The sequence below is a fragment of the Nyctereutes procyonoides genome, unplaced genomic scaffold (genome assembly GCF_905146905.1).
Source record: "Nyctereutes procyonoides isolate TBG_1078 unplaced genomic scaffold, NYPRO_anot_genome, whole genome shotgun sequence".
In the NCBI taxonomy this organism is placed as follows: Eukaryota; Metazoa; Chordata; class Mammalia; order Carnivora; family Canidae; genus Nyctereutes; species Nyctereutes procyonoides.
The window spans coordinates 61,568,051-61,584,085 of record NW_026575135.1 but is presented as its reverse complement, the minus strand read 5'-3'; the positions used below and the strand labels follow the sequence as shown (position 1 = coordinate 61,584,085).

Below are 16,035 nucleotides of genomic sequence, written 5' to 3'. Positions count from 1 at the left end.
GCAGAGTCTCTCTGATGGAGTCCATTAATCTGTCTGTTAAACCAGCATCCCACATGATGAGTCTCCCAGTGCCTCTCGACATTTGACAGATCCTCTTGTATGGTTATATTTTTAGATGCATCTCTTAGACCATCCTCCCCACCCACCCTGTCTCCATCACAGGCACTGAAGCCGCAAGGTTTGAAACCTTGGGGAGTCTCTCCTGCTTTTCTCTTACCTCACATATTCAGAGTGTCACCAAGTCCTATTGACTCATTCTTCCAAATTTCTACAATATGCACTGCTTAACATACCCCTTTCTTCTCTGCCCTCCCAAGCCAGAGTCTTACTATTTTGTAAGTATTGCTTTAATTGTTTTGACTCTTGTCTTCTGATTCACTCTTTGCTATAATTCAGTTTCCCTAAAGTACTATTTATATCTTCATCCTCTTGCCCAAATACATTGAAGTGGGTCCATATTGTCAACTTATCATGGACATTGATTCTCAAGGCCAGTAATCCTAGAGTTTCTGTTAGTTTGTTTTTACTGGTAGGATTAATAACCACAAACCTAGTGGCTTAAAGCAATACACATTTATTATATGTGGATGGCGTTGTGATCCTCCTGGGAGGCTCTGGGAGAGAATCCATCTCCCTGCCTTTTCTAGCTTTTAGAAGCTGCTCACAGTCTGTGGCTTGTGGCCTCTTCTGTCTCTAGAGCCAGTGGTAAGGCCACTGCAGATTCTGATTCTGTCATCCTCTGTCCAGTCCCCACATCTCCCCTCTCTGACGGGGACATTTCAGCCTCTCCCTTGAGATTTGGTTGTACCTGCATAATCCCAGATAATGTCTCCATTTCAAGATACTTGATTTAATCCCACCCTTTGGCCATATAATGTGACACATTCGTAGGTTCCAGGGATCAGGACATGGACATCGTTAAAGAGAACCATTATTGTGTCAACCACAAACCCCTTTTCTGGTTGACCTTATTTCTCACTTTCTCATAAGAAGATAGCAGTGACCCCCAAACTAGTCCTCCCATTCACCCCCTTGTATGAAAATCACTTTTTCTCTCTTTGCCATGCTGAATGGCCTCCCTTCTGTGTTCTGATCCTTTCAAGCCAAAGTAAAACACTTGACCTTCTTCTTTCACGTGGGTTTCTTTTTGCCTCATGTATTTGCTCTTGGAACTCCTATTCCTTTATATATATATATATATTTTAAAGTAATCTCTATGCCCAACGTGTGCCTCTTACGATCCTAATATCGTGAGCAGGCATTTCTACTTAGTTTAAAAACATCTAAGAGATCATTAAAATTTAGTTGTCCCTAGGTCTTGTCCAACTAGAAGATACATTTTTTATAAAAGGGACCATATATTATCTTTTGTATCTTCTTCGCTGCTTCCTAGTATTGGGTACTTATTAGGCATTAAATAGGTATTGGGAAAATGGAATGTTTGGAGGACATTATGTATATATATATTTTTAAATATATATTTTTTAATTTTTATTTTTATTATTTATGATAGTCACAGAGAGAGAGAGAGAGAGGCAGAGACACAGGCAGAGGGAGAAGCAGGCTCCATGCACCGAGAGCCCGACGTGGGATTCGATCCTGGGTCTCCAGGATCGCGCCCTGGGCCAAAGGCAGGCGCTAAACCGCTGCGCCACCCAGGGATCCCGGACATTATGTATATTTCTGAATTACTAGAGGAATATTTTGGGTAACAAAAAGGGTTTTTATTGTGGGGTTTGGCTCACTGTAACTTCCATCCCAGGTTACACTGAAAAGTCCTTTGTAGCTCACCAGTCCTAGGTGGGAACACCACCAGCATCACACTGAAATCCTAAGCAAGCCCCTCCCCTGGTCTTCTCTCTTCACTCTTTGCATAATGTCCTTTTTAAAAATAAAGTTAAATGGTTCCCTCCATACTGCTCAGGCCAGGGTGTGGTGACAGGGAGAGCCTTGGGCTTGTGTGTGCAGCGCCCCGTGCTACAGCAACACCTGCCCACATCCCCTAGAGACAAACAGGTTACCACTTTGAATGGTGGTCCTTGAGAACAACTTTTCTCCCTTGCCCTCCAATCATGGAAGTGGGGAGAAAATTCAGCATGACCAACTGCTGAGCTTATGCCTTCCCAACTGTCTGCTCTCAGCTCCAGGCCAGAGGTTTCAGGGAAATATGGTGCTGATGCATTACTAAATTAAGTGTCTTCAATCTTGTTATTGCCTACTTTTGGCTTGAATAAAATATTACATTCTCATATTGAAACTAACAAAGTACACATTTCACAGAATCCCAAGCCACCATATGGGGTTAAATCAGGAGTACAGCACCATGTACAGTGTTTCCAGAGGGAACCCTAGGGATGTAGGGATGCCACAGTGGAGTGAAAGATTGAATTTTACCCCAAAGGCTCCCCAGGTCTTTCCTTAACCTCTTTGTTCTGGTTCCTTCTTTTTACTCATGTGCTTGGGATAGATAGGTATTTGTGTTCCTTTCTTAAAGTGGTCTTTATTGGAGCATCTGGGTGGCTCAGTTGGTTGAGCATCTGACTCTTGGTTTCAGCTCAGGTCATGATCTCAGGGTCATGGAATCCTGCCCACACCAGGCTCTATACTCAGTGTGGAATCTGCTTGACGTTTCTTTCCCCTCCCTGTCCCTCTGCCTCCTCCCTACACTCATGCACACATGTGTGCTCTCTCTCTCTCTCTCTCAAATAAAGAGATAAAATGTTTTTTTAAAAAACAGAAAATAGTCACCAGTATACATGGCATGTCTGTGTGGAGTAAGTTCTGAATATCTCTCTAATGGTATAAAAACGAGGGGATCCCTGGGTGGCTCAGCAGTTTGGCACCTGCCTTTGGCCCAGGACGCGATCCTGGGGTCCCGGGATCGAGTCCCGCATTGGGCTCCCAGCATGGAGCCTGCTTCTCTCTCTCTGCCTCTCTCTCTCTCTATCATAAATCAATCAATCAGTCAGTCAATCAATCTTTTTAAATAATGCTATAAAAACGAAAGGAAGGGGCACCTGGCTGGCTCAGTTGGTGAAGCACGCAACTCTTGATCTCGAGCTTTTGAGTTCAAGCCCCATGTTGGGTGTAGAGATTACTTGAAAATAAATAAATAAATAAATAAATATTAAAAAATAGAAATAAAAAGGAAAGGGAGTGATCACTCCAGGCACAGGGGATGGTGCTTGCAGTATTGTGGAATCTGGTGGCTATCCGCATGGATCGGAAAGGCTGCGTGGCTGGACGCAGCATGCCCAGAACAGTTAATCATCCGATGGGATGGCAGAGGAGTATTTATCTTGTGAGCAGCTGAGCCCTGCTGGAAACATATTGTCTTGGATTTGTCTCTCCTCATCTAAAGCAATTCATTACTCACCTACAAATGCTGTCACAGGTCCCTGCAGCTATGATGATCGTCTTCCTCCATACTCCTGACATAAATAAAAAGGAAAAGTGTTTTCAGTACTGTATCTTCAAGATTTAAAAAGAGAGAGAGAGTGAGAGAGACAGATAATGGAGTTGATTTTCTATTTTACAATGTAAGAAATGTCATGATTCAGTGCGTTTAAAGGAAGTTTTTTAGGTTTAAAACTGAAACCGAATAAGCTTATTTACCACAGAATAATTTAGCATTTTTGGCTTTGTTTCTGTTTGAGAAATAACCTCACGTGGTATAGAGGTGAGATACGTATTTATTCCCTTAGAGACAAACAAATTGTTTCTCCCTCCCTCCCCTCTCCCTCTCTCCCCCTTTCTTCCTCTCCCCCTTCCTCAATACTGGATCAGTCTCATCAGTAAATGAACAAGTCACAGCATTTCCTATTTAACATAATAAAGCCCACCTTTGACACCATGCATCCCTCCTGTGTTGCCCCATTACTCTCCTTTTTTCATAGAATTCCTTGAAAGAGAAGTCTGCTTTTTCCACTTCTTTCTCCCTCCTTACCCAGTGTTTGATCCCTCAGCCTCACTGAGTATGGTCTGACCATGCCTGCTCCTTGGAGCACCTGGCTTCCCGAAGGTGCAAGTTTCACCCCTTGCTTGGTCACTGCCTTGCTTCTCTGCACTGCCTCTCAGAGTTGGAGGTCTCATCTTCTGTTTCAGTGTCCTGTTGCAGCGTAACAGATCCCCACACACTCAGCAGCATAAAACAAGACAACTGTATCATTTCAGAGTTTCTGTGGATCGGGAGTCTGGGCATGGGTTCTCTGGATTCTCTGCTTAGGGCCTCACCAGGCATCATGACGCCTGGGTGTCACCAAGGCTATGATCCCATCCAGGGCTCAGGGTCCTTTTCCAAGCTCATATAGGTGAGGCTCAGTTTCTTGTGATCTTGGAACTGAGGGCCCTTTTTGTTTGCCGATTGTTGGCCAGGGGTAGCTCTCAGCTCTTTGAGGCCGATCCCTGAGTCTGAGGCATGTGTGTGTCACATGGCCATGCCAGCAGTCTGCTAGGACTGGGTCTCATAAAAGGCAAACCTGAATCAGGGAGTGACTATGCTACCACAGTCACCAGATGCCATCTGAGTCCAGGGGAAGGGATTCTGTAGCACATGTACCAAGAGGCAGGGATCTTGGGAGCTGTCTGAGGATCCTGCCATGAATCACAGCGATTGTTTTTTGGTCCATGCCAATGGAGAAGCTCCCACTGTCATGTCGTCTAGTTCCACGGCTCTAGAAACCACCTATGTGTCTGATGCCCAGATCTATAGACTCATATCTACCTGCTTGCACTTTGCTTCCATTTGAATGCCACATGAGCATCTTAAAATCGCCAAAACCAAACAGTGGGTTCATTTATGCCAGAGTGATTTTTGGTTGGATGTAATAGAAACTTGACTAGATCTCTTAAACAAGTGAGAGATGATTCTCACACTGCCACAAAACTAAAAGCAGTCAGTCCCAGTTGATGTAGCAGTTCCACAGTATCCATGTTCCGAGCTCCTTTTTGTCTTTCTGCTTTGCCATCTTTACCTTTGCACACACCTTGCACCCTTCTGGTTACAATATAGCTGCCGTCCCTCCAGCCCTTGCTTCTGCATTTCTGTCAGGAAGAAGAGCCTTTTTTTCTTTTTTCTTTTCTTTATGGCTTTCTTTTCTTTTCTTTCCTTTTCTCCTTTCCTTTCCTCTTCTTTCTCTCTGAGCTAAACAAGAGCCCTACCCAGTAGACTTAAACTATGTTTCATTAACACCTCTGTTACATGGCCATCCTAATGACAATGGAACTTGGGAAATGAAGACCTTTTGCCCAGCGTGTTGGCATGCTGAATGGCATTGGGTTTTTGTTTTTTTGCAAAAAGAGGAAAGGAGTGAATATTGGGTAGGCAGCTAGCAGTATCAGCTGTAAGCCCTACTCATATAAGATTAGACTTTGCTACAAGTAACTCTAGAGCCAAAATAATGGTGGCATTCACAGATAAACTTTATTTATTTATTTATTTATTTATTTATTTATTTATTTATTTATTTATGATTTTTGATTTATTTCTTAGAGTGAGCACAAGCAGAGGGTGGGCCGAGGGAGAGGAAGGAGACTCCCCATCCCGGGACCCTGGGATCATGACCTGAGCAGAAGGCAGACGCTCAATCTACTGAGCCACTCAGGCAACCCACAGATATACCTTTATTTCTCCCATGTAAATGCCTAGGGCTGGTGTGCCTGTTTCACCGTCGTCAGGGGCCCAGGCTCCTGTGGCTCTCCCGCTCTCAAGGGGAGGCTTGTCCCTCATCCTCGAAGGTGATGGCTTCCTGTCTGTCTAGCCATCACATGGTGGAGTCAGCCAGCGGGCAGAGGAAGGGAAAGAAGCAAGTAGTCATTCCCTTTAAGAACACTGCCTGAAAAGTGCACTTACATGTCTGTGTCCTACCTTCCGCCAGAATTCAGTCTTAGGGTCCCACACAGCTTCAAGGGAGTGTGGGGAATGTGTCCTTTATTCTGGGTGGTCATGTACTTGACCTGAAAATCAGGTCTGTTCTGTAGAAGGGAGGGACAGTGGATCTGGGGAGACAACTTGTGCTCCCTGCCACTTTCCCTGAACCTGGCTTTCTACCACCCTTCAGGAAACAGCAGGCAGGTCATTCAAATACAGCTGCTGGGTGAAGCCACACACCTGAAACAGCTAGGGACCCGGAGTCGTTCTGAGCATCTCTTCTTTCTACATACTCCCACAGCCTCTCCTTGTCCCCACGTCTGCTGCCAGGACCGTAGTTCGAATCACCATGGTCTCCTGCCTGGACTTCTTCTGCAGGAACTTCTGACTGGTCTCCTGCACTGATTCCTGCCCTATTATAGTGCTTCTTGCTGTGGGATGTAGCATGATGTCTACAAAGTAAACTTCTATCCAGTCATTCCCCTGCTGCAGATGTTCACTAAGCTTCCCATTTAAAATGATATGCAGTTTCCTACGTAGCCTTCACATCCCTCCTCAGACGTTCCCATATCACACCGGCCCCCATCTCCCACCCCATCCTGTTATTCTCTGCCCCCCACCCTGTTTTATTACCTTGTATATTGTTTCTTGTCTGTCTCCTGGTATGTAAGCCCCATGAGGGCAAGAGTGTGTCTAGCACTGAATTAACATGTAGGAGGGGCTCGTTGTCTTCTGCTCCATGACCATCACCAGAGGCTTTTGCTTCCCCTTGAACTTAGCCTTTCTTTTCTTTTCTTTTTTTTTTTTTTAAGGATTTTATTTATTTATTCATGAGAGGCACAGAGAGAGAGAGAGGCAGAGACACAGGCAGAAGCAGACTCCATGCAGGGAGTCCGATACGGGACTTGATCCCAGCACTCTGGGGGATCTGAAGCTGAAGGCGGGCTCCCAACCACTGAGCCACCCAGGAGTCCCTGAGCTTAGCCTTTCTAATAGACAAAAGAAAATCTACTTTAACAAAACCTAAAATTTATTCGTCTTCCCCATGCTGTCTCCTGCGTGGAATCAACCTTCTTCCAGAAACTCCCCTATTCAAATCCGCTGACCTTTTGCTTACCCCTAGAGCCACAGTTCTGTGGGCATGGTGTGCCCAGCTGTCCTTGGATTCCCTTCCTCATGCTGATGGGGCAGAGCTGTTGGGTTGATCCTGTTCTTTCTCTTTGCTTTAATCTGTTTTCTGGAGTTATGTCCTCAACTTTCTTTGTATGAAAGAAGTCATAGGAGGTAAACTTTTTGAGGTCTTGAATGTCAGGAAATGCTTTGGATCTCCCACTTAATTGGTGATGGAAATACGTTCTCACGTTAGATCTTTGCAGCACTGATGTCCACCATTGCTGATGAGAAGTTCCCCTTCTGTGCTCATCAGCAAATGTTTTCCTGTGTCTTCTCTCTGTCCTGGCTATCGTGAGAGCTCACAGATAAATGTCAGTAAGTGCGGGGCTTTCAAAGTATATTATGCTGGCATGCAGTGGGTTCTTAATCTGAAGATCTGAATCAGGTCACATATTTTTTTTTAAAGATTTTATTTATTTATTCATGAGAGACACACAGAGAGAGAGAGAGGCAGAGACACAGGCAGAGGGAGAAGCAGGTTCCATGCAGGGAGCCCGACGTGGGACTCAATCCCAGGTCTGAAGGCAGCGCTAAACCGCTGAGCCACCCAGGCAGCCCCTCACATAATTCTTTTATTGTTTCTTTGAGTATTTCTTTTCTCCTTTATGGAATGCTTACTGGTTTTGTATTAAACTTCCTATATTAATCCTTCTGGTGTTTTTCTTTTCACCTAACTTTGCTCTCCCTCTCTTTGTTGTGGAGTTTGAGAGACATCTGTGATTTTATATTCTACCTCTTTTAATTTTTTACTTCTCTGTCATGTTTTTAATTTCTAAAAAAAAATCTCATTTTTTTTTTCACAGCAATCTCTTCTTGTTACATAGAAGCAATGTCTTCTCAAATCTCCCTGCAGGTACTAAATAGTTATCAAAGATCTCTTCCATTATTTTATTCCTCTGGGGTTTATTGTTCTACTTCTTTTTCTAATCCTTTCTTTTCCACAGTGCTTTTTCACAGTCTTCATTCTGATAGTTAGCCTTCATTGCCCATCCAACCTGATGAATTATTCTTGGTGTTTGTCACTGGTACCTTTGCCTTGGCTACACAAGCCCAGTTCCTCTGGGGTGTATCGGCTAGAGGGCTTCATCATAAGGAGTGAGAGGAGAGACCAGCTGTTTGGCTGGGGACCCCACGATAGGATAAGTAGAGTGGCAGACACCATCATTCAACCCAGATGCTTCATTCATTTTCTTTAGGGACAATGACACTTCTTTGTGGGCTAGGGTTGGGTGTGAGTGCTAGGGACACAACCAGGTTACTAGTGCCCCTGCTTGTAACCATGCCAGTGGACCAGCCATGACATCGTCTCATTCCTCTTCTTGGCTCCCCTCTCCTCTCATGCTAGTTGTGAGCACAAAGCTCTCAGGTTGGCTCAGAAAACAGTGCTCCATGGTCTTTGCGATCTCTTTCTTGAGGTGGCCTGGCCAGGGCATCCTCTGCTCTGTTATTTTCATTGACACACTCTCACTTTGTGTCTTTCTTTTTTTAATTTTTATTTCTTTATGATAGTCACACAGAGAGAGAGAGAGAGAGAGAGAGAGAGAGAGAGGCAGAGACACAGGCAGAGGGAGAAGCAGGCTTCATGCACCGGGAGCCCGACATGGGATTCGATCCCGGGTCTCCAGGATCGCGCCCTGGGCCAAAGGCAGGCGCTAAACCACTGCGCCACCCAGGGATCCCTCTCACTTTGTGTCTTATAGAAAGTTCTTAATCCCTCTCTTGGTGATACTTTTTCTCTGCCCCTTTGTTTTCATTCTTCTGAGTCCCATTACCTTTGGCTTTTTGCCTTTTCTTACTTTTTGGATGTCTATCAGGGTTAAATTCAGGTACATAAAACAGAAAGTCCAAATACCAGTACCTTTAAGGGGGAGGGGAAGGATTATTTTTTTTCTTCTCAAAAAATAAGTCTGGGGGGTGGGCAGTCCAGGGCTGTTGAGGCAACTCTTGGAGGCTTTCAGGCATGGCTGCTTCTTCCTTTCTGCTCGGTCATCCGAAACACCTGTCGTCTATCCTCAGAGTTGCTCCATGGTGGCTGATGGGTACTGCAGCACCAGCCATCATTATCACCTCCACAGGAAGAAGGTGCCAGGGGATGGAGGCATGGAGGCGGGGTGAAGTAGGACAGAAGGTGCAAGGCAGCTGAGTCTGTTCCTTTTTTTAAATTTTAATTATTTTTTTAATTTTTTTCCACCAAACATGAGGCTTGAACTCACAACTCCAAGGTCCAGAGTCGCATGTTCCACCGACTGAGCCAGCCAGGTGCCCTGAGTTTGTTCCATTTTAAGAGTCCTTATGAAAAGCCCTTGGAGACTTCTGATTACCACTGGCTTCCACTCTCTGCAGAGGGGTTGGGAAATTTAGCTTTCTTGGCTGAATTTAGCTGGATACATCATTACTCCTAATAATATAGGAGCTCTATTGGTGAGGAAAGCAAAGAGAGTGAATTTGTGGTTTGCAGCTAGCACTTCCATGTTATTATTTTAATGGCACTCAGTGTATGGAGTGAGGGGGCAAACAGAGGCTCAGCCTAGTGTCTTGGACTGGAAGTGCTAATCTGGGAAATACAGAGACTCCTTCTTTGTGCAGGTTAATGGTAAATATATTCTTATGTACGGGAAGATATTTTCACTACACTTTTAGCTGCTAGGCTTTTGATTTGCTCTTGATTTGCATGTGTGGTAAAGGAACAATCCATGATGAGAAGAACCTTTGTCTTGAGTTTTTGAAACTTTGAAAAACAGTTTTGATTTTCTGAGCTGCTGTCTAGGCTTTTTACACTATGTTAACCCTGCTCACACCCAGAGTCTGGACATTCAGGTGAGAACTTGAGTTCGAGAATTCCTGCCATAAGTTCTCACTTTGCTTTCCTGGCACCATTTCAAATAAGCATTTGGGGTTAAGCCCTTGAGAAGTTAGTGACCTCCATCTCAACCACCTGTAAGTGACAGGTGCTTGCTACCCTGCTCTCTTATCTCCCGCTTGCTCATGACCTGCCGCCCTCCCCCTGCTTCTGGGATCTGTAATAAATCTTCTTACTCTACATCCTTTCTGTGGATATAATGAAACCGTGCCTTTAATCAGAATGAGCCCATGGGGTCCACTTCCCCAAACTGGGAGCTCAGAAGCTCAGGGCTTTTGCCTCTCTTCCAGCAGGTCATAATCTGTATATTCTTAATCCTGACACCAGCTCTGGCTTCCTGCTACACAGTAGGTTTTCCAAGTTTTTAATTAGAACATTAAACTTCATTCCATTTTAGTCGGCATATCAGTTTCACATTGCTGCTGTAACCTATTAGTGCAAATTTAGTGGCTTAAAACAAAACGGATTGATTTCTTTTTATCCTTCTTGAGATCAGAAGTCCAAAATGAGTTTCACTGGGGTAAATCAAGGCATCAGAAGGCTAGAGGGGAATATTTATTCCCTTTCCTTCCCAGCTTCTAGAGATCACCTGGGCTCTCATCTCAATCCTTCCTCTATTGTCGAAGCCACCCATGTGGCATCTTCTAAACTCTCTCTGACTCCGACCCTCCTGCTTGCCTCTTATAAGGAATCTTATTATTACACTCAGCCAAGCTGGTAATCCTCCTTAAAATCACTCTATATTTAAGACCCCTAATTTAGTCACCTCTGCAAAGTAGTTTGCCATGTAAAGTAACATTCACAGGTTAAGGCGCGATGTCATAGGATATGCTTACCACAGACAGCTCTAACTCAAGTTCCAATAGAATTGTTCTTTTTTATGTGGTTCCTTCAAACTGCTGCCCAGAAAGGCTGAGCTGAGGACCATGATGATTTTTCTTGAATAGAATTTGGACCTAATTCTTAGGAGCAATGGAACAATCAGTGTTTGTTATAAAAATCTAAAGTTTATTCTATTACAGACTTGAGAAACTTTCCAAATGGTGTGGTCTAGTTCTATGGCATTTCCAGTGGGATGGTTATAAACATTGCATTTTATTTTGACTTTTTCTGTGAAATAATACATAGAAAGGCTTTTTGTCAGAAAAATACTTCTGAACAAAATTTCTTTATATTAATTGATTTTGGAAATTATAAACTGCTTAGCCTCTATACAATGCATTTACTGAACTTTTTTTTTTTGCACTTACTGAATTTCTAATTTTTCAGGAAAAAATAATTCCAGTCTGAAATACTAGATAATATACAACAATAATAACTACCAGAAACACAAAACTCTTCTTCTAAAATCCAAACATTTAGGACAGCTAAGTAAATAGGGTTTTTAAAAAATTTTATTTATTTATTTATTATTATTTATTATTTATTTATTTATTTATTTATTTATTTAGAGAAAGAGAGAGAAAGCTCGAGTAAGGGGAGGGATACAGCAAGGGGAGGGGAGAGAGAAAGAATCTGATTCTGTGCTGGGCAGGGAGCCTGACATAGGGCTTGATCCCAGGGCCCTGAAATCATGATTTGAGCTGAAATCATGAGTCAGACACTTAACTGACTGAGCCACCACGTATGCACCCCTAAGTAAAGAATTTTTTAATAAAATTTAGATATAATTATATTTTCCTCTGTCTTTTTTATTAGAGATAGTAGTAGTTCATTTTCTTTTATTGTCTTTCCCCCTTAAATTATGTCTTTATAATTGAGACTTTTCCTGTATTTTTTTCTGTTTCTGTCTTTATAGCTGAAGAAATCTATAAAAACTCCAGAAATCCCTTCTAAACATGTTAGGAACTGGGTCCCAAAAGTCTTGGAACAACGGCGACAAGGTTTGGAAACATATTTACAGGTAAGATATATTTAGATCCTCAGTTTAATATAATGTAGCTTAAATAAACTTACTGTCTTAATATTTTTTCTCAAAGCTAATAGATGAGATGCAAAATAGATTAAGCAATCAAACATTCTAGATTAAAATAAAGAATGTTCAAAATTATAAATATGTTGTTAGTTGGTCCTTTTAGCTTTAATCAGTAATAATGTAGATTGAGGAAGTGAAAATTTCATGTACAGGTAGAAACTGATGTAAAGTGGGTCTGTCCATTTTTTAATTGAGCTCTACAAATTACTTAGTTTTTGTTTTTTGTTTTCTCTCTCAAGATTTGTTGCTTAATTCAGCCGTTGGGTTTTGGTTGTTGAGGACATAGAGAATCTGAATTTTCATTGGGCTTGACTCGTCCATCTGTGAAATCAAGTTGAGAACAAGTGTCTAAAAATTGCCTCTGATGAAGTGCCGACTTCTTTGCAAATTAGAATATGTTTTTTAAAAGAATGCGTAAGCACTCTTTACTTAGCACTTGTCCTAAGTAAAAAGGAAAAGCAAAGGAAAGGATGGAACAGTGTCAACTTCTCTTAGTTTTAAAATACAAAGGGCTAGAAGCTTCAGATAAATATCCATGTAGTTGTTAATCCAGAGTGCACCACGCAGGGCAGATGCTGGCACGGCTCAGGCCAGTTGCTCAGCCAGGATGCTAAGCATTTGAGAGGCAGATGCATGGGAATGACCCAAGTGAACATAGCTGAGAGTAAAGGAAGAGAAGAGCTGGACTTCACCCAAGGGTTATGGATTTATCATGATGATCTATCTATCTAAGATGTGCTACATCACAGAAACAGCAGCTCTTACTGTGCTTTCCATTATTAATATCTTGTAACCTCTTTAAGCTTTCACCCTATGGTAGATTCTGTATAGGCAGGTAGCTGGAGGCTCTGGGAAGCCAGCATACTGTTTGTGTGACCAACTTTTTCTGGGTGGTTTGCCTGTATCACTGTTGGTTAGAAGTTGAAGAGAAGCTGTCCCCACAGGTTTATACTTGGTGATAAATTTAGATGACCCTCTCCCAGTAGAAAGATGCCAACAGTCTCTCCATGGCCTTGTTTAGTTTTCCTGGCTTGACAGTGTTCACTGAGAAAAGCCAACACGCTAGAGGCTCTGCAAGCATCTAACAAGGGCTCTCTTTACTGTTTTTGTTCATCTGCGTTTGGGCGTGGTGGACAGATCCTTCACTGCCTCACCCTGGAAGTCAGAGATGAAAGGAAATGGGTTCCACAAATGACAGGAACGTGTGTGGCTGTGTCCCTTGAGGCTCTATATATGGAGCTGTGAGACTTCCAAAGCTGCTAGCAGCACTGCCAAGCAAAACCAAACCAAAAAAATGAGACTTTAGACATCGGATGTGAAGGGTAAAAATTCATGTTCTCTATAATTAAATGGAATAGGTAAACAATGCATTCTTATAGGCCACATTTTCCACAGATACTGTATATCTTCAGGCTTTCCTTGTGAAGCATGCTTTCCTCTTTTTCCTCCCACTGTATTTGACACATGACTTCCATTACTACTTAATGTAAACATTTTAAGTTGTTTGTACTTTGGATATAACTATCCAGATAAAATCATCTGGCCCCAAGAGAAGTTTACAGTGACTCTCAAATTAAGCTTAGAATTTTCTATTCTCAGAAACAGAGCTTGAAAGATGTGGTGAGGGATTGGGACGGCTTGCTTCTTCTTCTGCATTTAATATTCATTTTCTAGTCACTATGGTCCCTACGGAGGTCATGGGAGCTCTCTCTCTTCTCCCTCCTCTGGCTGATTGTGTTTGTGGGCAGTGGGAGCTAGGTAGAAGTTGAAGAGATGAGTGGGAATGCTTTACTGGTCCTAAGTGAACTGAAAACCCTGGGTCACATCATTTTTTGATAACTTTTGGTGTTTAAGTTTCTTTAAGAGTCTTGGCATGGCATTGGACAGGATGGCCCTGTTCTGGCCCACAAATCTGAAAAAGTTTTCATACCCACAGTCATAACATTTCAAGCTCACAGTGCCATTAAAATGATTTCTTTCTGCCTTTCTAGAAGACAGCCTACCTCCTGCCCTTCATTATATCCATAATTATACTTCTGGCCTCGGTTTCTACTCTTAGAACAGGCAGATTAGCACTTGAGAGGGCCGTAGAAAACACTTCCTCCTCTTGTCCCACTAGTACTTTCGGGACCATGGGTGAGTAGAACAGAATTCCTAAGGTCACTCTTCTGTTTTAGTGGTGAAGAAACTGAGGTCTAGTGTGGTTATGCAACTTGCCTCACTCCCTAGAGTTGATTAAAGACATGAACTGAAATTTTAGTTTCTAAGTCCCTTTTCATTCTGCATTATAGATGTTTCTAATTTCTTAGCCTTAACATAGTTTTACTTAAGGATATATTAATAATCATAAAAGAAAAGGCCTTCTAATCATAAGCTGCCATAATTTAATTAACTATCTACCCCTAACTCCCTTGATAGGTTGATAGATTGGTGATTTTTGATTTTTGTTTTGTTTTTATTTTGATTGGTTATTTTTAAAATCTATACCTTGAATATATAGAATCCTATGAAAACTGTCAGTATGCATCTGTTTTCCATGTTAAGTCATCTGCAGAGAAACCCAGATCTTAAGAAATATATTACCTGGGGTGTCCCATACTGATTTGACCCTCAGACATGGTTTATAGAAGACATTTTACTTTGAGATGACTTCCTGTCTTTCCTGAGACCCCTCTGAAATAAGAGTGCAAAAACTTAACAAGGAGTGAACCTTCATAGTTAAGTAGTAGATGGGCAGGGGAAAGAGGGGATCATCAGAGGAAGAAAAATGTTTAACAACTTTCTGGAAAATGGAATGTTCTAGAAGCATATGAATTGCTGTAGCAGAGAGCAGAAAGCAGCAGCTCTGAGAGCCTGCAGTAGAGGCAGGAATAAGCCTGCCCACGGCTTTGCTGGAGAAAGTCTAGGCTTAGAGCCACCAGGTAAAAATGCAAACAAGTGGGCCCATTCAGAGCAAGCACATGGGGCAGGTGTCTTGGCCACTTGTTCTCTATAGAATACAGGCAGCTTGATGTTTATGATGGGCAAAAAAATTTGCAAGACCTTTTTCTTCAGGGCACAATAAAACAAGGGTGCCTAGGTGACTCAGTGGGTTAAGCAACTGACTCTTGATTTAAGCTCAGGTCATGATCTCGGGGTCCTTGGACTGAGTGCATCGTTGGGCTCCGTGCTCAGCATGGAGTCTGCTTAAGAATTCTCTCTTGCTCCCTCTGCCCCTCTAGCCCTGCTTATATTCTCTCTCTCTCTCTCTCTCTCTCTCAAATAAATAAATCTTAAAAAAGACAAAATAATAGGCCAAAATATTAAATAGAATGAAGAGAGCTAAGGCTTCTCTTGTAGATATAGGGCCCCGAGTTCGATTCCCTTCCCCACCACCTTAGCCCAGAGAAGAGCTGGCCAGATCACATGCTCTGCTCACATTGTCCTTCCACTTGGAAGGAGGTCTGACAGACCTTCAGAGGACCTCCCCCCCCCCCGGCGGTCCCTCAGTAACGCTTTCTTCAGTGAGACCTGATAACCAAGGATTGCCAGGCCTTTGAGGAACAAAAAGACCAGATGAACTGAAACACTGACTTGTCAGGAAAGAGAGAACTCAGAACACAAAATACACCCCCATAATTGGTTTTAATAAATCCAGAGAGCTGCCCAAAGGCTTTACAGCCAAAAGATAACACTAGGAAACTAAGAGGAGCAGTCGGGACACACAGGACTTGTTAGTATTTATTGTGTCCTCCAGCTGAATCATTCAGTAGCTGTTCTTCACTTGGAAAATTGTTCATAAAGGACAGAAAAAATCTCCCCAACAAAAGACGAGACACACTGAGGATCTATCCAGGTCTAACATCCTGGAGTCCTAGAAAGAAAGATGAGGGGAAATATACCAGTAGGGGAGAGAATAATCAAAGGAAAAGTAGTTGGCCATTTCCCCAAGCTGGAGGCGGTGAGCCTTTACATGGACAAGGTGCTTCGAGGGCAGAACAAGAAGAATGATAGAAGCCCTCCAAGACATAGACACACTGGCAGAATTTCAGTGTGTCCGAGATGAAGATCTGTACTCTTCCAGAAAAGAAGAACAAATGGTGGGCCAGGTTGAGGTTCAGTTGTGGCTCTGTTTCCTTATCTGAGGCTGGTTCAATGGGCAGGTCCCTCTCTCTTCTT

At 42.8% G+C, this 16,035-nt stretch overlaps 1 protein-coding gene across 2 annotated transcripts in view; it reads left to right on the top strand.

Moving 5' to 3' along the window:
* SNX24 (sorting nexin 24) overlaps positions 1–16,035 on the top strand; it is a 156,721-nt gene that overhangs the window by 86,822 nt on the left and 53,864 nt on the right. For both annotated transcript variants that reach the window (XM_055302550.1, XM_055302549.1), the window contains one exon: positions 11,701–11,805. In XM_055302550.1, coding sequence (XP_055158525.1) covers positions 11,701–11,805 — 105 coding nt within the window. The remainder of the gene's footprint in view (positions 1–11,700; positions 11,806–16,035) is intronic.